The sequence below is a fragment of the Leucopleurus acutus genome (genome assembly GCF_964270905.1).
Source record: "Leucopleurus acutus genome assembly, chromosome: 18".
Classification (NCBI taxonomy): Eukaryota; Metazoa; Chordata; class Mammalia; order Artiodactyla; family Delphinidae; genus Leucopleurus; species Leucopleurus acutus.
The window spans coordinates 17,617,871-17,638,948 of NC_139160.1; the positions used below are offsets into that span (position 1 = coordinate 17,617,871).

The window sequence follows — 21,078 nt, forward strand, 5'->3', positions numbered from 1 at the left end:
TAAATATTTTCTGACTGAATTAATTAAACGTATATATACTACATGTTTCCATAGGGTAATGTTTCTATTAGCACATTAAAAAGAACATTTTATTTCTCATCTCAAGCTAATTTCCGGCAAGTGTGAATGACTAAGAACACATAATAGCAGTTTAAACATTTCCTATCTTATTCCTTGCCAACCTGTAGTTACAGTATTTTTTGCTTCACTATTCTTTTAACCAGTTATCAGTTTTGAATCATCTTATCAGCAAAGCCGTATACGGAATTAAACAGTGTAACATATATAACCATGCCAACTACACCCAGCTAGTTAAATCACACGCGTGCCCAAAACTTAGCAAACTAGAAATATTGTGCCCTCGAATATGATGCTAGCAAGGGAACCAGGCCAGACACATCATCCCCAAAACTAAGATGACAGACTAAAACAACTAAGTTGTTTTTTTCTGCAGTAAAGAGAGGATGTGTGCCACCAAAAACAAAACACTCATTCATAAGGCTTTTTTCTTATTTGGGTCATTATTTTCCGTTGCTAACCTTAACGTTACTAATCTTGAAGTATTTTGCACTTTTCCATTATACATAATCTTTTGACGTACTATTAGGAAATTTTTTTTTTAAATCTTTCTTCCCTGCAACTTAGTACACAAATCTATAAGTAATTACTAGAAATTTCTGGAGTGTAATTTCTTTACTAAGTGTAGGGGTTTCACAGAAAGGATGGAAGAGTAAAATTTATGTCAGTATGAGATAATAAGCCATACTATGCCATAACATGCCTCCAACCCTGGCACACACACACACAATCTTTCAGGTATGGTTTTTTCTTTCTTTTTTAAAAAAGACCTCCCTGGTCTGATGAAAAGTAAATCTTCCTCCCACACCCAAACCCCACTCACCCAGTTTCCTCTCTACAGGTGACACATATCTTTGCTGAAAATTCCATGAATATAGATATATGAGTATTATATATCTTTCTGCAAATGGAAACTAGATACTGCATATAAAGTGGAAATATATTTTTCCACTTTATACATTGTCTTACTCCTTGCTTTTTTTCAACTTATATATATTTGACAATCCTTCCTTCTTAGTTTATAAACTGCTGTCTCATTCTTTTTAAAGGCTGCACGGTATTTCACTGTATGAACCATACTTTATACCCATTACCTGTTGATGAACTTTGAGTTTACTTCCAATTTTTCGCTGTTATGATGATACACTGTCTCACTTGAATGTGAGTTCCTTGAGAATAAGGATTTTTGTCATGAGTAAATGTTTTAATTCTGAAAACTTAGTATAGTATTCAACAAACGTTTAACAGATGTTTTTGAATGAATGAATGGTACTTTTTAAAATGCTGCTCAACTGCTTCCACTCAATGTTTTTTAACCCTACTATGTGCAGAGTACTTTGTACTCGTTGATCTAATGATTCCCTTTCTAGATATTTATCCTAATATTTTAAAGACGTGTATATAAGAGAAATTCCTACAAGAGGACTCACTAAGTCAAAGTAATATGTGTAGGGGACTTCCCTGGTGGTCCAGTGGCTAAGACTCTGCACTCCCAATGCAGGTTCGATCCCTGGTCAGGGAGCTAGATCCCACATGCCGCATCTAAGAGTTTGCATGCCACAACTAAAAGATTCTTCATGCCGCAACTAAAAGATCCCGCATGCTGCAACTAAGACCCGATGCAGCCAAATAAATAAATATTTTTTAAAAAGTAATATGTGTATTTTAAATGTTAGTAGAAGTTATATGCAAAAAGCTTTTTACCAGAGTAGGTGCTAATTGGTAACAAAGGTATTTCTCAACAAGTGTTCAGCACAGTGCTTTACACATAGTAGAGTTAAAACTGTTGAGTGGATCGAGCTCACATTCAAGTGAGAAAAATTTGTTTTTATGATGGCATGTAAGTCTAGATAGAGGAAAGGGCTGATTACTATGCCTAGGAAAGGAGGAAAACAAGGCCTTACAGAAGAGGTACAGTTGAAAGTGGGTTACCCATCTTCTTCATCATTATCATCACTGATAGTTACTGAGTGCCTACCATGCGCCAGGCAGTGTGTTGAATGCTTTACATTATCTCCTTTAATCCTCATATATCCTATAAGGGAGATATATTTATTATCCTCATTTGATAGATGAAAAAGTTGAGGCAGAGAGAGGTTAAATGATTTGCCCTAGCCACATAGCTAGTAAGTGACTTAGTTGGGATTAGAAATCAAGCAGTCTGATTCCATAGTCCATTCTTGAACGCTTTGTAAGTGTTCATGAAGAAGAGAAAGGGAAAGAGGCATTGAAGGTAGAAGGAATGTGCACCAAAGCACCAAGTGCACGGTGTTGTTTAGAGAGCAGCACATAGTTAGTGTGTCTTAAGCACTGTTAAGCTGTGGTTGCCCAAAGATGGCATGGTAGAAGGCCAGAAAGTTAGGGTGAGTACATATCTGACTAACATATATGCCCTAAATATGGAATTTCCAAACCAGAAAATGGCAATTTCTTTTTACTCTAAAAGAGAACAGAGAACCTCATTTCTTTTTCTGAGATTGCTCTGGCATGAGGGTAGTCTCTGGTTTCAGTGTTTTGTTCATGGCAAGAGCTTCAGGCTTTTTTATCCTTTCAAAGCTATAGCATTCAGTTTTGTCTTCAGAGGATACTGTTCTGGTGCTGACCAGATGGAAGCCTTCCATTAATAAAGTGTCAATCAGTAAGCCGAGGACATTAGTTCCGTTGGCCAGTTTTCGGTTATCAGGTTTTATAGAAACATACCTAGGACACACAAAAATGTTCAATTATAAAACATCCCTTTAATAACCAGCAAAACTAAACAGAAATATTTGATTTATAACCTCAAATAAAGGTATCAAACCATTTTCTGATCAGATATTTTTAAAGACTTCATTTATAAATCCAAGCCAGTACCTTCAGGCTACTGAAAACAGAGACTTTGCTGTGATCTCCAAAGTCATTTTAATTCCACATTTAGGAATATAGCCAACATTGATGAATTTTCATTGAGAAATTATTTTCTGGAGCAAACAATTTGATCAACCAATTAAATTAGCTTAATTTTCATATAATGTAATTTAACTATTTCCAAATTTTGTTTTCAACTTACTAAATATTGTTCTAATCGATTTAATTAACTGATTCAATCTTTTTAATGAACATCTGATACATTTACAGTTTCCCCCTAGATCTAATTTTACCCATTACCAGCACTGACATTACAAATTTTCTTTTGTGACTTTCTCCTATCAAATGCATTTTGCAGGTGAAATTTTGCAGATGTTAAATGTCAAGAAGACTTTATTGTCAATTTTTCTCAATAATTGTCCATTGTTGAAGAGCAAGACATGGGGTCAAAAGGCTTCTGGAGTCAAAATGACAAAACTTTCTGGAAAACTCGATAGATACACATTATTCAAGAAAAATATACCTGAACTTTTCAGATTGACTATATGTTGCTTTAATAATGTCAACATAACATGTCCATAAAGATATAGCTATATTGCCCCTTCTTTATCTACTATCAGGATTTTTTTTTTTTTTTTGGTACGCGGGCCTCTCACTGCTGTGGCCTCTCCCACTGTGGAGCACAGGCTCCATATGCACAGGCTCAGCGGCCATGGCTCACGGGCCCAGCCGCTTCGTGGCATGTGGGATCCTCCCGGACGGGGGCACGAACCCGTGTCCCTGCATCGGCAGGCGGACTCTCGACCACTGCGCCACCAGGGAAGCCCCATCAGGATATTTTTATATCCTTTGTGTCCTCCCACCATTTGTTTATGAGATGTGAAAAAAAAAAAGGCTTTAGTTCCCGGCAGCTACCTAAACTGTCTGTGGTTTTATGGGATAAAAAGAGCCTTGGGGTCATCCCTAGCCTCCTTTTAATTATGATTGATAGAGTGGTTATTGTAGCTCACATTTAGAAACCCATTCTAGGCAAAGAAAAAAATTCAATAATAAAATGTAAAAATTATAAAAGTACATATCAAAAGCACATTTATGTTTAATACAGCAAATTTTTAACATTAGTAAATCATTTCATCTACCCCCAAACCCCAGATCTTGATTTTATAGCCTAGAAACTTTTGTCAAAGAGAAAAAATGTTACAGAATGTCTCACAAAATTAAGATGCAAATAGTATATAGTAGGTGATAACAAAGTGGAATGTACTTGCAAGAAATCACTTGGCCTAAATACTTGATTCCCTAAGAGGCCAAAATGAAAAATGGAAGATTTCAAGGCATAAGAAAAAGATAAAAGAAACTAATGGGAACTGGAAAATCAAAACTTATTTTAAAAACTTATAAGGCAAGTACACTTTTCCATTTGAGCTAGTTTATACAGGAACGGTCAGATAGAAGATGGCTACCAAAGAGACTCTAGAATCCTGTGACCATAACTTGACTTGATAATGTGGTATGGCCCTCTGCAAGATGCATGCCAAGTATTTCTAGTACTGTGAACTTGAGAGATAATAACTGAGCAACTTGCTAGGTTACCAAGACCTCAGAGTGATAAATCATATTAGTAGAACATACTGAACAGCTGGATGATACATCAGGCTCTGAGCAGCCATTCAGGCTCACTCCTCCACTTTCCACCATCAAGAAAAACATCTGAATGGACAGATTCAGACCACAAGGAGTGAGCAAGAAATAAAAATGATTGCTAGCTAAATAATTATATACCTAAGGTGGGCCTCTTAAGACCAAGAGCTTTCATCCGATCACCTGAACTCCCAATAATGTCACCTTATTTGGGTTTCTACCTCTACTTTGAAATTGGAACTATAGAAGAAAATCATGACCACTTATAGGCTGAAAAAAATTCTAAACTTCAAACAACTGAAAAGAATACTCTTTGGGGATGCAAGAAAAAGTCAGTTTAAAAAATAGCTTCTGGTTTTGGAATTTAAATATAATGTCATTCTCTCATTAAGATGAAAAAATTTTTTGTACTATTTGTAAAACACAAACACTTAACAGCAAAGGGAAAACTACTGTCACTGTGTACACACAAAGAATATCCCAACTTGAGTTTCTAATGTTTTTCAAGATTATAGTCATTTTCTCCAAATGCATAGCTTTTAAAAATCATTTAGTATTTCCATGATACCTTTTTATCTTGCATGTTTCTTCTTGAAATCAATGACACCATTTTTTCTTAGTTTTTTAACTTTTTAGAAAGGGATCCCCAAAGATCTTAATCACACAAATTAAAAAACAACAACAACTGGTAATTTCCCTTCTATTTATGTTAGTACCCCACCAACTGTGCCCAGAGGTATCTTAAAACATTTTGAGGTGAAGATAGGGTCTTAGGTTTTCTTCTCAATCAGCCTGTTAGCTGGATCTCTTTCCCCAAAATGACATTTCATGCCTCTTTGGAAAGGCAGGAAATTATAAAGCGTAAAAACTTAAGAATTGTCCTACTGGGTTCTTCAGCTGGTATGCAGGACCAAGGGGTATGTTGTGGGAGGGGTAAACATTGGTCATTTCTTATGGTTACTGCAAAAGTTAAGAAAATATCCCCAAATATGTCTGTCTACCTTGACCCCAAAAACGTGTATCTTATTTAAATACTGTCAGTAAAGAACATATGTAGACTTTTTTTTTCCCCTCCTGAAAATTAAAGCCAGCTTTCACAGTAAAATAACAGTGGGACAGCATTAAGACATTTCTAAGCGGCGAAAAAAGTGTCCGTGACAGTAGAGTGGAAATCCGTCTTAGGGTCCAGCCAAGAATAACAGGGGGAGAAAGTGACTGACTCAGAAGCAACTATCCTTAATATACTGACAGCCTATCCCAGTATTTTGAGTTGTGTAAGGAGTGCCAACAATGTAACAGGAGACCAGATTTGCCATGAGATATATCTGCCTTAATGGTGTTTAAAAATAAAGTGGAATGGAGAAAAATCAGTAGCCAAATCAGAAGGACTGAAAGAACAACTGTACATAGTGTAATGAAATCATGACAAACTGTTGAGCCTTTACTATATACCAGCAACGAAAAGAAACCCTTGGGGAGAAAAAGGCTTCTCATTCCATAGTGATGGAACATAATCTATAAAATTGTTTCCTCCTACAACTTGAATGACCATAGTCCCAGTTTTCCCTGGACAACTTTGATTTATTCTTATTGTCCCACATAATAACAACTTCTTTCACTCTGAAAAGTATCCCAGTTTGGACAATAATTATCTGGTCATTCCACCCAACTCTGCTGGTTACTCCCACCAAAAAATCATTTTGAGTAATCATTTTTTTCCAAAACTGAAATGAGAAAATTTCAATTTTGAGGTGATACATCAGGAACCGGTGTAGAATAGAGGCTTCAAAATACAAAATACCTGATTCCAGTTTGGTTATCAGTCGTGCTGTCAGAGCCGCACTGGAAAACCAGGTCATGGTAAGAAGGTCTTTGTGGAGGCAGTGGAAGTAAGGTCATCTGAGGAGGGAAGGAGTTACTACTCCAGGTCGGTGCTGAAGGTTGCTCTATAAACACTGTAATTCTCCCAGTTAACATCTCGATTGTTTTGCTGCAAGAGCCAAACACCCTAAAAAAAGCTTGAGTGTTTCGGCTTAGGAAATGTACCTCCACAAGAGCAGGTCTTGGCTGTAGCAGGTGTTCTTGGTTTAAGAGATCCACCAGAGGATCAAGTTCATAGAATACAGCCTCCCTCTGAAGCCTGAGATAGTCTGAAAAGTCAGTGGGTAATAAAAGCTGGTGAGTTCTCAAAAAATCTAAGACGAAACTAAATAAAACACCATCTCTGTCCACAAAAATCTGGCCACCAACCATCTTGAATTCTTGATCTCTGCCATCTAACATACGTGTCAACCGAGAGGCAGGAAACTGCTTTAAGGTTGAAGACCTTGTGGTGAATATCTTCCCTCCCACGTTCAAAGTGACCAGTTCCTGACTACTCATTTTCCTCTTGCTTCACACTAGAGGCTACACACCATCAGGCACAGACTTAGGAACTTGAAAATCAACCTGTGACCACAAACGTTACATATGATTAAGAAATGTAGGGGAGTGGAATGTAACAAAAACAGAGACCTCGATTTCCAGGTAACTACTGTTAAAGCAAATAGTGTGTCCATAGCTGTGTTTACAAATTTGAGAGAGTGTGTCCATAGCTGTGTTTACAAATTTGAGAGTTGCCTGGGAACGTACAGTATACAGAATGAAAAAATAACAGATGAGGAACTCCATAGTTTAAGGAAAACTGCCAATATGTCTGAGGACATGTGTCAAATAGATCCCTTTACTATATCTCATTAAAAAAAAAAAGAACCTTCATAAAAACCTCTTGTAAATCTATAAAATATACTGGGAGCAGAAAAGCATTCCCCCTCTCCAAACCTCTTATCTACTATGAGTCCTCATGGCAGAGGTAATATTTATAAACATTGTCTTAATTTTTTATATCCCTTTAGCAATCTAGTGGCTAATCTTGGATTGCCAGTTGGGGATAAGGCAGTCATTACCTCAACTAGCAGATTATTTTGACTACTCTTCTCATAACTAGAATGATTCTTCTGTACTTGAAATTTAGTTGCCACCTTCTTTTCCTGTCCCTGCTTGTATTACCTCCTCTCAACCAAATTAATGGACTGGGGTAAAGACCCTCTGGACTGTCAAGGAATGTCTTGTCCCATGACAGAAATAAGGTTGACTGAAAGCAGTTCTAAGATAAAGTCACTTCTTGTTTTCATCTGAATTCTAAACAAGGTGAAAAAATTATTTTTGTTCTGTGGGAGACAGGGCATCTTTATCTCATGTGAGCAGATAGGACAGCCTTAGTGTTTAGCTGATTATTTTGTACTTTATAATAGCTGACAGATTGTTTCATCTATCGTTAAATTAGTCTTACTACTCTTAAAAAATTCTTTAAACAAGTGAATTGATTGGTTGTACAGTTGCCATGATACTTTGGAACAACACTTAGCTGCCAGTAAAAAGGCGGCTTTTCCATTTCCTGCTCTTGCAATGTGTTTTTTTGTTTGTTTTTACCCATGCCTTTGCTTGCACAGTCACCTAAGTTTTGTAGTTTACCTCCAAACTCCTCTGGTGATAAATTTACAAAACCTAAGCAGATAAAAGCAAGCTGAAATAAATCTCCACCCTCCTTAAAACGTAAACTTCGCATAAGGTAATGCCAGTTTTTGTTTACATGAGACTTACATTGTACCAAAAAAAGAAATCAACCCTCTGCAGAAAAAGCTGGAAATTCAATCCATATCTTATTCCTTTTTAAAGAATGTTCACTCTCAAAAAAAAAGTTGCTTTACAAGAGTAGTCTTTATTACATGCTTAAGAACAATCATTATTACACTACCTCATCAATATTAAATCATGTACTCTCTCACATCCCCTTTTTTCATAGCATAAACACAACCAGTATTAGGGGTAGGATGCTTATTTCAAAAGCACTTTAAAAAAGAAGGAGGGCTCAGGACTACACTATTAAATTTCACTTTTATCTTTATACTACCTAATTTCAACAACATGTGTAGGACATTGTTTTTGAAAGGAATACTTGTGGAGGAAAATATCTGACTGGAATCTTGACCAAATCTGAACTACCACTCTGTATTCTGACAAATTTCTAACAAAAGACACAGAACTATGTACTTCAAACAGATTTTATAACAGTTTATATTTGCACACAAATTCTGCCACATTGTTCAGCACCACCAAAGTGAAATTCTTTAATCTTTCACTGAAAATGAAAAACCCATCTGCCAACTGTTCCCAGTAGAAAACTGATTGTTCTACAAAATCAGCTGATTTAGTCAGGTAGGAACTAAAGTTTGAAAGATTGTCTTTCCAAGTTGTGATTTCATCAAATAAAGACCATTCTAGGAATATGGTAGGACTGAAGAAAATGAGAAGGCCCAGCAGAATGATTACCACAAATAACAGATAAAAGTTCCAAGGAATCTTGCTAATGAATGTGCCAGTGTCTTGAGGCAAAGAAAGTTTATCCACATCTACTAGTTTTATGTCTTCCCACTGACTGGTATCAAAATTCTTCATTAAAGGGCTTGAGGGCAAATTAGAGGGAGGCAAAGGAGTTTCCTTGATGACTTTTATTTTCTCCCTGAACTCCTGCATCTGTTGCAGAAATATGATGGGTTCTGACACATCTTTGAAAGCCTCAGCAATGTTAAAGGCCATTCGTTGTTCCTGCAAGATGGTGTTGAGTTTGTTGATCTCTGGGTCATAGGCCTGCATAACTGCAAGTTTCATGGTCTCAAAGTCAGAAAGGATTTCATTCTTCTTTTGATCTAATGTGTGTTGTAACTTCTCAAAAAACTCCTTCACTTTATCTGAATCTTTAGTCAGCAACTGTAGAGATTTCCTTTTGCTAGTTTCCAAGGTATCCAAGCGAGAAAGAGCATCTCCCCGACGCCAGGTCTCAAAGCTCTGGAAGAGGGACTCAAAGGCATCCCTTTCCTGAGCATAGGCATCTTCGATAGAACAGAAGACATGCTTGGTGTGGTCACCACGAGTAGCACAGATCCCACAAATCAGCTGCATATCAGTCAGGCAGAAAATGTTGAGAGGCTGCCCCAAGTGTCCTTTGCACACTGGCATTTTGGGAGAGATCTTGATCTTGTTATACTTTTCCACAATACCCTTCAGGGAGTAATTAACCTGCAGGCTACTGACCCCGGTGGCTGAAGTTTCCTTGCGGCATGTGGGGCACTTGAATGGAGATGATCTCCACAATGAATTCCGCACGTTCCCCTCTAAGATCCCTTCTAAGCATTTTTTGCAAAAGTTATGCGAGCAAGGCAAAACTCGAGGATCGTCAAACAGACTGCAGCAAATTGGGCACGTGAGATCTTCTTCAAGCAGCTCCATCACATCTCCTACCAGAGAGAAAGAAACATTTTATTTTACTCCAGTAACCCCTTCATTTGGACTACGGACTAGTTAGAAGAAACTATCTTCACAGCCATTAAAAATGATTTTTCACTGAAATAACCAAACAAAGAAAATAAGTGAGAAATTTGTGAAGGGAATGCACACCAAAGCAGATTTAATCTGCTGGGACTAGAACACGCTCCTTATTAGTAGGGCTCCCTGTACACAAGGCCTTTGTGTGGGCTTTCCAACAACAGTCTTTGGCTGAGACAGGGTTAGGACTAGGACAACTGCAAGTTGAGCCAGCAGGACCCAACTGCTTGTTTTAAAACAGAGCTGACTACTAGCTGTCAGAAACAAAGCCACTCAGTGTCTGAAGAGAATGAGCTCTTTAGTCTGGGCCCACAATTATAAAATGGTATGCTATTTAAAGAAAGCAGCACAGAAATATAAATCCAAGCATGCACTGTCACGTAGACTTTTATTAAAAACTGGCATATTTTTCTATTTCAAAGGCAAGATTACAATTATTAAAATCAGAGGTAAAAACATAAAATGAGACAGCTGCAATTCATTCTTCCCTTGAGAATTAAGTGAATATTTTTTCAAACCACTGGAACAGTAATCAAAGCCAGTGGGGACAAACCTGGGCGTCCCTAAGACTCTTCCAGGGCATCTGTGAGGACAATACTATTTTCATAGTAATACTGAGATGTTATTTACTTCTGGCACAATGTTGACAGTGCACTGTAAAAGGAGCAATGGTGAGTAGACACTGCTGGAGCCTTAGCAGGAATCAAACAAGGCAATAGGTAGCACCAAACTGGACTCCTGGTTATTGTATTCTTCACCACCACGTACCCACGGTGGGGGCAGGGGTGAGGGCAGCCAGTTTCATTTTAGAATGTTCTAGATGAAGCAGTAAAAATTACTCATTTTACTAAATCTTGATCCTTGTGGACATGTCTTTTTAATATTTTGTGTGACAAAATATGAAGTAACCACAAAGCATTTCTACTGCATACCGGCAGATACTGTCTGGAGGAAAAGCAATTAGGTGATTGAGCTACAAGCTAAATCAGCCACTTTTTTTGTGGAACACCATTTTTACTTGAAACAACAAATGACGAACTATGGCTGTGCAGACTTAGGTATCTGACAGATTTTTTTTTGAAAATGAACAAAATGAACCCATCACTTCAAGGGAAACAAATGACAGTATTTCTCGCCAATGATAAAAAGTTGAATTTTTGAGTGAAAATTGGATTTTGGAAAACATATTTGCCACTTAAGAGCTTGTAATGAAACAAGTGGTGATATTAACATGTAGGCTTTGGCTTTTTTAGAGGAGAGATCGTGTATAACGAAATATGTCACTATTTGGAGATCTATATTACACAGTGAACTAATTGGTTCAAATCACCAATGCATGTTATAAATCATACATTCTAATACAGTTAAATATCTATATATAATACACATGTAAATAGAAGCTCTTGGGAGCCTTAGTTTTTAAGTGTAAAGGGGTCCTGCAACCAAAATATTTGAGATCTCTGACCTAGAGGATACCATAGAGAATACCAATTCTCAATTCAAGTTTATTCTTTTAAAATGTACACTTTAAAACTTTTATCCCTGAAGTTTTAGAACCAAAAATAGTGCTAAATATGTCCTCATTCAGTTTACTGAGGGATATATACACACACACATATCACATTCCCACCAAAGTAACAAAATAGGGTCTACTAATCTCTATGCCATCTTATAACCAAAAGTAAATAATTTCTATTATATAATACTTTTCAAAAAAAAATATTTATTTATTTATTTATTTACTTGGTTGTGCCGGGTCTTAGTTGCGGCAGGTGGGCTCCTTAGTTGCGCCTCGTGGGCTCCTTAGTTGCGTCTTGTGGGCTCCTTAGTTGCAGCTTGCCGGCTTAGTTGCGGCATGTGGGCTCCTTAGTTGCAGCATGCATGTGGGGCCTACTTCCCTGACCAGGGATAGAACCTGGGCCCCCTGCATTGGGAGCATGGAGTCTTAACCACTGCACCACCAGGCAAGTCCCAGGAAATGAATAAATTTTAACAGTAATTTTAAGAATCACAATTGGAGCTACAATCTAGAAGATAAATAGTATTTAAAAGATAAGCTGAACTTGCAAGACTAATTAGTTTATGGTTTTCTATTAGGTTGTGAGAGATATATGTATAACAAATATATAATACATATATATGTAGAATTAAAGCAAAGAGTATTCTGTCAAATTTAGTGTTACACGGCAAAAATGGTGATGAAGCTTATTTTTCTGAAAAATCTTTTGTGACATGGCAAATCATACAACCTTTGAAAAGCACTGAGAAGAGAATGGCTACAGAGACTGAGGTTAGTGTGCTCTCTAAGAAGTTATCAAGCAGCTATAAAACATTCTGACTCTTTAAAGCAAAGAAGGAAAACTTTTGATGATCTTCCATCACTAGTCCTGGGGTTCTACACTTTTTCACCTCCATTGATCTCTGTCACCTTTCACCTAAGAATTCTATGCTAAGGCTAGATTTTGGAGTAAACTGTAGGAACAGGAAAGTAGTGGCAGCAGCATTCAATAAAGTAAACCTAATTTACTCATCCTTGCAAGGTTAACACTTCCAGAGAATCCTATCCAAGCACATTAAATAAATAAAAGGAAAAACAAAGGATACCAAGTTTTGTCATGAGAAGGAGAAAAAGGGCACCCAAGACAAAGAGAAACTTTGGAGAAAACTGAGGGACCAAGAAGAATTTTAAGGCAATCAAGTATGATCAAAAGGAAAATGTCACCAACAGGAAAATTTAGAAATAATAAACAGTCATCCCAAAGCCACAATCAATTTACAGCTCTTAAAATGAACCAGAGGAAAAAAGTTGGTATTTGGAAAGTCCCTTTTTTAAAAAAATTGCATCAAAATCATGGTAGATCCTATTGTTCCACTTTTCGTGATATAACTTACAAATTCTGGTTTATAATTTAAAGATTCTCATTTTAATCCACATTAAAACTAAACACTATTTTCTTTTCTTAGCTTTATACTCAAAACTTTAATCACAAAACTATGTGACCACTTCCACAGCTGACTTTTAGAGAAAACTGAGACATATAGCCTAACAACCCAAGAAACCATGGCAAGTTTGTTGCCTTAAAAGTTTTAAAGGAAAATACATAATAAGGTTTTTAGTCTCACTAAGTGAAGGGTATGCTTTTCACAGTAAAGGAACTTATAGATCCTTTTCTAAAGTGTGGCTAACACATAAAAATCTAAATAAATCAATTGAGCTTACTCCTTTGATGAAACCAAAGTACATATCCCCCCCTTCTGGGGGACAAATATAGATATCAAGAAATTTTATGTGAACAAAACTACTGTTCACCAGTGATAAAATTTCAACTTAACCAATGTCAAGTTAAGTATATAAAGGCAAATAAGTTTTCCAAGATTCATTTCTTCTTTTGAATTAAAAATTTCCCAAGATTTATTTATTTATTTACTTATTTAGGCCACGCCATGCGACTTCTGGGATGTTAGTTCCCCAACCAAGGATTGAACCCATGCCCTCAGCAGTGAAAGCGTGGAGTCCTAACTACTGCACCACCAGGGAATTCCCAACAATTTCCCAAGTTTTATACCAACAAAGAAAGTAGCCAAATATATACCTAGTTATCTACCGCCTCTCTGGTTTTCCACTTCATTTTCCTACCATATTTATACTTTAAAATATACTTCTTAATTTATGTAGAATAAAACTCACTCCTTTCAGTACGCCGTTCTATGAGTTTTGACAAAGGCACAGTTGTATAACACCACCACAGATTTATTTTTAAGCAAACATTCAAGATATCCACACTTAAGGAAGACTATGAAAACTGTTTGATCAATACAACCTTGAGTAGGTATATAGCAACAACAGTCTCTGCAAATGAAAACAGTAACACAACAACCAGAATATTAAAAATGGAAAAGCCAACACTTATAAAGGAGTCATAAAATAGAAGTAAAAGCTAATATATATGACTTCTCCCTCCTGGAAGCCCTTTTGTTTTTATATGATCAACCCAAAATGATTACAATTGAACAGGTGCTCATTTTATTCACTCTTAAAAGGTAATTTTAATAAAACCTTTTGGGCTCCCCTGGTGGTGCAGTGGTTAAGTAATCCACCTGCCAATGCAGAGGACACGGGTTTGAGCCCTGGTCCGGGAAGATCCCACATGCTGCGGAGCAACTAAGCCCGTGCGCCACAACTACTGAAGCCCACGCGCCTAGAGCCCATGCTCTGCAATAGAAGCCACCGCAACGAGAAGCCCGCGCACTGCAACAAAGAGTAGCCCCTGCCCGCCGCAACTAGAGAAAGCCTGGGTGCAACAATGAAGACCCAACGCAGCCAAAAGTAAATAAATTTATTTAAAAAATATATAAAACCTTTTAATTAAAAGAAACTTTCCTATTAAATCTTTGAACTTCATTAGTTGATAGCAATATAAAGTTCAAAATAATACCCATGATTTCTTTCCCAAATCCCATTACAGAAGAAAAAGAAAAGCCAATATATTATACCTTATATCTGAGAGATTTAAATCAAATTTCCATCCTGCTTTGAGGCATCTTTGAATTCAGGAATTTCAAAGCAGTATCTAAATACCTAACAAGTAACTAGATAGCAAATTCTGAAACTCACTTCATAGACAAAACTAAATTACGTGAGCTCTACTAAACAGACAGCCACCAATCAACCTTATCTTGGAACAAAGCTTAGAATAAAAGCTCACCTTTAAAAAAAAACCACTTCCCCTCATCCCACTAGTTAATCTTATTTTCAAGTTGTATACTGTATTTTCAAGTAGTATACTGATATTTTAGTATGAGATCCACTAATAATCGTTTCTTGAAACTTACTAAGAATCTATTAACAACTATTGAATCTAGGTAGAGGATGTAAGGATATCTATTGTAATTTTTTTTTTTTTTTTTTTTTGCGGTACGCGGGCCTCTCACTGTTGTGGCCTCTCCCGTTGAGGAGCACAGGCTCCAGATGCGCAGGCTCAGCGGCCATGGCTCACGGGCCCAGCTGCTCCGCAGCATGTGAGATCTTCCCGGACCGGGGCACGAACCCATGTCCCCTGCATCGGCAGGTGGACCCTCAACCACTGCGCCACCAGGGAAGCCCTCCGTAATATATTTTTAATTTTCAGTATATTTGAAAATTTTCACAATAAAAAGTTGGAAAAAAAAAACCTAAAGAGGGGACCAATAATAAGAAAACAATATTGAGCTAAAAAAGTAAAACTTCAAAAACATTAGCTAACTATGATAAATTTCACAGAGAGTTTAATCTGCTGTAATATTGTTTTATTTTTTATAAAATAAAAAATATATTATTGGAATCTCTGGATCAAGGCCTGTGAGGAGACTGACATACTTGTTTTGCTCTCAGTCTATGACCTTTGACAAACCACTTATACATATTAGTTTTTCTCCTCATTGAATAAGTGTTTTGAAAGGTATCTAACAATATATGAAAATTATTTACCAAGGTTTTTTTTTGTTGTTTTTGTTTGTTTGTTTTTTTGCGCTATGCGGGCCTTTCACTGTTGTGGCCTCTCCGTTGCAGAGCACAGGCTCTGGACGCACAGTCTCAGCGGCCACGGCTCACGGGCCTAGCCGCTGCGCGGCATGTGGGATCTTCCCGGACAGGGGCACAAGCCTGCGTCCTCTGCATCGGCAGGCGGACTCTCAACCACTGCGCCACCAAGGGAAGCCCTCAAGTTTTTGGGTTTTTTTTAATACTCTATATCAATGTGTTATTAACACCTCATTCTGGCTTTTAGAGACTGTTCCCAAACTTATATGATCCAAACAGGATAAAGTGAGATTAAGAAAAAGACAAAATTTCTGATAACTTAAAAAAGGAATATTAAAATTAATATACCATATACTCCAATAAAGATGTTTAAATAAAACCTTAAGGAGCCATAAAAAAATAAAATAAATATACCACATATAGCATCTAAAATAGCTCATCTAATTGTTATGTGGCCCTTGCAAACAAAATATAATTTACCTTTGTGTCCATATAAGATATAAGTAACTTACCTTTTCTGGCATTATCCTAGAATAAGTAGTAGTCAAAATTTCCTCCAAGGTATTTCTAGTAGAATTCCTGATAAGTAGGGCAAAATAAACCTAGTACAGAAGGTCCAGCAGCTTGGAAGGCCTACCTACTCAGAAAATTCACAAGTTTTTGGACTAAGGTGACAGTCTCAAAAACAAAAAACTAGGTCATTACCTTCATAGTCCAGAAAAACTTGGAAAAAATGAGTTTTTTCCTTTCCTTCATTCTCTTCTCTGTGCCACTATTTCGCCTCGACTTTTCCTTTGTTTATTCTTCTTTTAACTCATCTTCCCCATTCAATTTCAAGGAATGCAATCTTTTGATTTCCTCTTATTCCTTCCTTATCTCACACCTCCTCTTTACCTTACTTCTTATGTTTCTTTCCCTATTTTCTTTTCCCTGTGTCACCTGATAATCACCCAAGATATTATTCTGTAATCCTGTAAATCGGCAGCATTAAATCAATAGTTTTAGGATACCAGCTAGATCAGATATCCCTATCCCATTTTTGTACAACTACTGAGAAATCTATGAGGACACCGAATGGTGGTGAATCCCATTCTCTCCCATCCAGATGAAATCAATTTGAATATAATGAGGGTCTGAATTTGAAGGAAACATACATACAGCCCAAATTATTCTCCTGGTCTGGTAGGAACCAAACCCAGATTACTTATCTTTACCTGTTAAGAGTTAAAATTAACTTAAATTGGAACTACTGACTTCTGCAAAGGTTTTACAAACTAGAAATGTCTGGTTCCTTTTCTCCCAAATAAATGTAAACAGGTTTAAATGAAGGTAGCAAAATTCTACCCCTAGAACAAATTGTCTTCTTTCACAACAATAAACTTGGCAATCATTAACCTAAATTATTATCCCCAACAGGTTGGTATCTATTAAAAGTTTTCATCATCTAGCTCTGCATTTGAGGTTAATTCCAGCTTTCAGAAAGTAATGTCAAAGTCTAGCATTCAGTACACAGCAAGCTAGATCTATGTAGATAAGTGAAATTATTTACGTAGTATGTAATACTGTGCCAAGTGAAAACAAGTATTTAGTGGATAACTAATAAGTACTACCTACCTGCTAATAAGCACTTACTTCTGAGATGGAAATGTAATTGGTCTGAACAAAGTTCCTTTTGCTCAGTGTAGAATTACATACGCATTTTATTCTAAGTAAAACTGATCTAGAAAATATTTCAAGTAGAAAGCTAATTATGCTAAACTTTAAGCAATTTTTAGGTTGGCTGTATTCTATAATACTATGTTGGCACTCCTCACTCATATTCAATACTGCACATATGCAGGGGAAGAAAGGAAGAGCTCCTCTGGGAGTTTTAAATGGGGAGCCAGGTTACTGCCAAGGAGATATACTTGTGGTGCTTATGCCACAGGAAAGACAATAATTTAAACTATTGGCAAAAGTTTTCAGTTCAACTTTTCCTTAGAAATATATTTACATCTATAATGCAAATGAATTAGAAAGCGTTCACATTATGGGAATTTGCTTTATATTTACAGAAGGCTTAACTGGAATGTAACTATTCTGTATGTCAAAGGACACCTGTTTTTAGTTAACTGTTATGAGTACTATTCCTCTAGCACCATTCTAGTATCTAAAAATCCCAAGGCAAGGTAATGACAATGGCAGTGTCTTTCACGAATAACAAAAATGGATAATCCAATGATATTTTAAAAGATGAAATATAAGCCAAAAGTCAATTCCTGCCCTAAATTCAGAAATATAGCACATTTACAAAGGTATTGTTACTATAAAAGGTGTGATAACTGCCTTACAAAAGGACATAGAAAGCTGACACCATACTGAAGTTGGAGAGGTTATCCATGCAAGTGGACTTTGTTTTTCTAAAATTATAAAAGTAATTTGTGATTATAGAAAATTCAGAAAATACAGGAAAAAAATTACCCATAGTTACATCAGCAAGGAATAACCATTATTATTATTTTGGTACATTTCTTCTAACATTATTTTGGCACATTCCTCCCAATACTGTGTGTTTGCACACACACATATTTTAACAAAACTGGAAGCATAACACAACTTTGTATCCACTTTTTTCACTTGTTTTATCATATGCATTTCCCCTATTATAAATTCTTCTAGAACATGACCGTCTATCTTATGGATATGCTGTTTCTTATTGACTGCTTGTTTTGGGTGGATTGTAACATTTTAATGAACGCTCTGTAGAAAAGTCTTAGTCCAACTGTTAGGTGGGTCAAAGAGTAGGAACATTCTTAAGGCTCTTGAAAAGACTGCCAAGTTTCCCTCTAGAAAGGGCATACCACTTTCTGAACTCTGACCAATGATGTATGACAGTACTCCACCTCGCCATGCAATTCCCAACCTTACAACAGAATCATACTTTTATAGAGCTTAGTAAAAAAATAAGAAAAAGGCATAGTTTTTTACCATACACTTTTTTACCATACCTACCTAAGTTTAAAATATAAAACAGTTTAAGGCAGTTAATATTAGTATGTGTCTACGTATTACCAATATATAAGAATATATGGTGCTAAAAGTTATGGAGTAGGAATAAAACAGAAGTACTGGGCTTAAAAACATCTTAGAGATCATTTAGCTAAATACCTAACTTTACAAGTGAAAAAACTGAGCCTACCCTGCTCCCGCAAATTGTACACAGCAAGCAAGGCATAGGACCTGAGTTTCCCAATTCTCAGACCTTAGCACTATCCAGAAAGTGGGTCAGGAATTCAGTATCCTCATTCATCAAATGGAGAACCTTAAGCATGAGCTCTCTAAATCCCTTCTAAAATTCTATAATTTTTACAAAGTAGGTTGTAACAGGTTCTCCAGTGAAGGGTAAAGAGCACTGAACCTGCATCTGAATACCTACCTTTAAGCACTAGTTTTACCCTTCATGGAATGAGGATTTTTACAGTACCTACCTCATAATGTTCTTGGAAAGACTAAGTAATGTGTGACAATTTTGTAAACTACTGAGCTACATCAGTGTAAGGTGGTTTAATTACATATGTGTACAGATACTGTGAAAACTGTAAATACTCATTTACAGTGTTATGTTAGAGCATGAGTGTATTAACCAAGAAAGGTCCTAAAGGAGAGTTGGACTCCCTTGAACTGTAATTTCAAGGGAGGACAAAGTAAGTATTACATAGCATAGCAGGTACAAAGCATGTTCGTGGAAATGGGCATAGCTGAACAACAGCTATGGCAGAAGCAGGGCCAGGTAACCAATAAATGTAGAGAATGAAAATAACCTGGTGTTATGGAAGGACTTGCCAGAGAGGTTTAGTGCATCAGCTGGTGCAAAAAAGATGGTATTTTTAGGGAAAGATAGGAGAGCATGAAGAAACATATGTGCTTATTGTGCAAGACAGAAGTATAACCAATTAATCAATAGCTCCATCAAGTTCTACCAGAGGGAGTGGCTATGTAAAAGAAATTCTGCATTTAAAATACCTTTTATATAAAGGTCTGTAGAGTCAGAAAACTGAAGCCCTGTTATATAAGCCCTAGCAGCAGTGACACAGAAGGAAAAAGAAACCTATTATCAAAAAGAAAGAAAAGCTGCTGTAGCCTCTTTTCCTTTGCAGTGTGAATCTCTGGATTATAGTATGTTTCAAATAATTGTCACATAAAGAATTTCCAAGTATAGAATCAATTTTTCTGAGTTTTGACAAAATATGAAAAGAACAAAGACCATCCATGAGGGTGGGAACACATACATTCTGCACAGAGTTCAATTTTGAAAGGTTCTGGGCCTGACGAAATTGGGTGCTTTCTTTTTTTGTTGGTTTTTGTTTGTTTGTTTATTTGTTTTTAACGTAGGGAAAAGTATTGTAGTTTACCTCTGTCCCCTGCAAGCGGGTGTATTGGTCAGGGTTACAATTTCCCAGGGCAGAGCAATCAGGTTTTGGTTTTGTTTGGTTGGTTTTTTTTTTTTTTCCACGTTGTGACTGGAGGCTACTGTAAAGAAAGAACAAAGAAAGAGAGGGTATTATGCATTTATGTGCAAAGGGTCCTTAGTCTTCACCCTCAATTTTTTCAATCATCCCCCACAAATAAAGCCAGCCTGCTAGGACCTGATGAAAAAGCCAGGAGCATGGGAGAGGCTGGCCATCTCTGTGCTAAGGAGCTTCTCGGTGAGGGCGCCCTCCCACGGGGCCAGGCAGCCTCCCCAGGTTCAGTGCCAGGGGGTGGTCGCGTGCTCTGACTCCGGTTCATGGTCGCCTTTTCTTTTGTAGGCGATCCCGAGGCGCTGGAAGTGAACCCAGGCGTGTTGGGTAGCGGACCAGGTTTTCAGCAGCCCGGACGCGCTGCCCCCGCCGCCCACCCGCACGCCGTTGCTCCCCATCCCCCCGTTCCGGGGCCTGGCTGCTTTCCGCTGTGCTGCCGGGACTGGAGCGCCGACTGAGCTCTCCGCCAGCCCCTCCGACTCACGCAGGTGCCTGCCCGGCCAGGGCAAGTCCACACCCCCCTTCCCCGTAAAGACCCGGGCGGCGGGTACTTATCTCGGACCTCCGGGGCCGCTGGGGGGTTCCCACCGGGAGCCGCGCCGCGGCCAATCCTCCAGCCGCGGGCACCGCGCGCTAAGAGTCGGAACGGCTGCAAAATGGATTCGCGGCGCCGACGGGCCCCGCCCCAAGGCCCTCCTCCGCCGGCACCTCGGTCCGCCTCCGAGGCTAGGCCTCGCCTTTCCCCCGGGGAGGGAGTGGGTGAGGGGAGGCGGAGTTCTTCCGGTATCTCCAACCGCCACCGATGACCGCCGCCCGCCGCGGTGCGCCTGGGAGAGGGGAGGGTTGCTGGCTGCTGGCTTCTCTCCTTTCCAGAGGGGCTGCGCGCGCCCGCGAAGCGCCGTTCCCCGGGCGCCGGGAAGGGGACGTGGATCGCGCAGACCCGCGGGGTCGGCCTGGACCGAGCGCGGGCGACGGGAGGCGGCGTTGTCCCCGGTGGAGCCGCCTGGGAAGAAAGCCGGCGCGCAACAAGATGGTTGGGTTTGGATTGTTGTACTTTTTTTTTTGTTCGTT

At 38.1% G+C, this 21,078-nt stretch overlaps 2 protein-coding genes and 1 long non-coding RNA gene across 5 annotated transcripts in view; 1 reads left to right on the plus strand and 2 right to left on the minus strand.

Moving 5' to 3' along the window:
- Positions 1 to 20,475, plus strand: part of LOC309974861 — a 37,308-nt gene extending 16,833 nt beyond the window's left edge. For both annotated transcript variants that reach the window (XR_014326926.1, XR_014326927.1), the window contains exon 6: positions 20,296 to 20,475. This is a non-coding gene — a long non-coding RNA (uncharacterized lncRNA). The remainder of the gene's footprint in view (positions 1 to 20,295) is intronic.
- KCNRG (potassium channel regulator) lies at positions 1,520 to 6,948 on the minus strand (the record flags this gene model as incomplete). Its single annotated transcript, XM_082859337.1, has 2 exons — positions 1,520 to 2,778; positions 6,368 to 6,948. The coding sequence occupies 2 exons, from the start codon at positions 6,946 to 6,948 to the stop codon at positions 2,538 to 2,540; spliced, it is 822 nt and encodes a 273-aa protein (XP_082715463.1). The 3' UTR covers positions 1,520 to 2,537.
- On the minus strand, positions 7,851 to 20,301 carry TRIM13 (tripartite motif containing 13). Of its 2 annotated transcripts, none has more exons than XM_082859650.1 (2): positions 11,734 to 14,093; positions 7,851 to 9,902 (listed from the first exon to the last, which is right to left on the minus strand). In XM_082859650.1, the coding sequence occupies exon 2, from the start codon at positions 9,892 to 9,894 to the stop codon at positions 8,671 to 8,673; it is 1,224 nt and encodes a 407-aa protein (XP_082715776.1). In that variant the 5' UTR covers positions 9,895 to 9,902; positions 11,734 to 14,093; the 3' UTR covers positions 7,851 to 8,670. The 2 variants fall into 2 exon arrangements, with proteins under 2 accessions (XP_082715776.1, XP_082715775.1); XM_082859649.1 differs by lacking the exon at positions 11,734 to 14,093 and adding an exon at positions 19,900 to 20,301 and having other exon boundaries at positions 7,905 to 9,902.
- Positions 20,476 to 21,078: the final 603 nt, after the last annotated feature.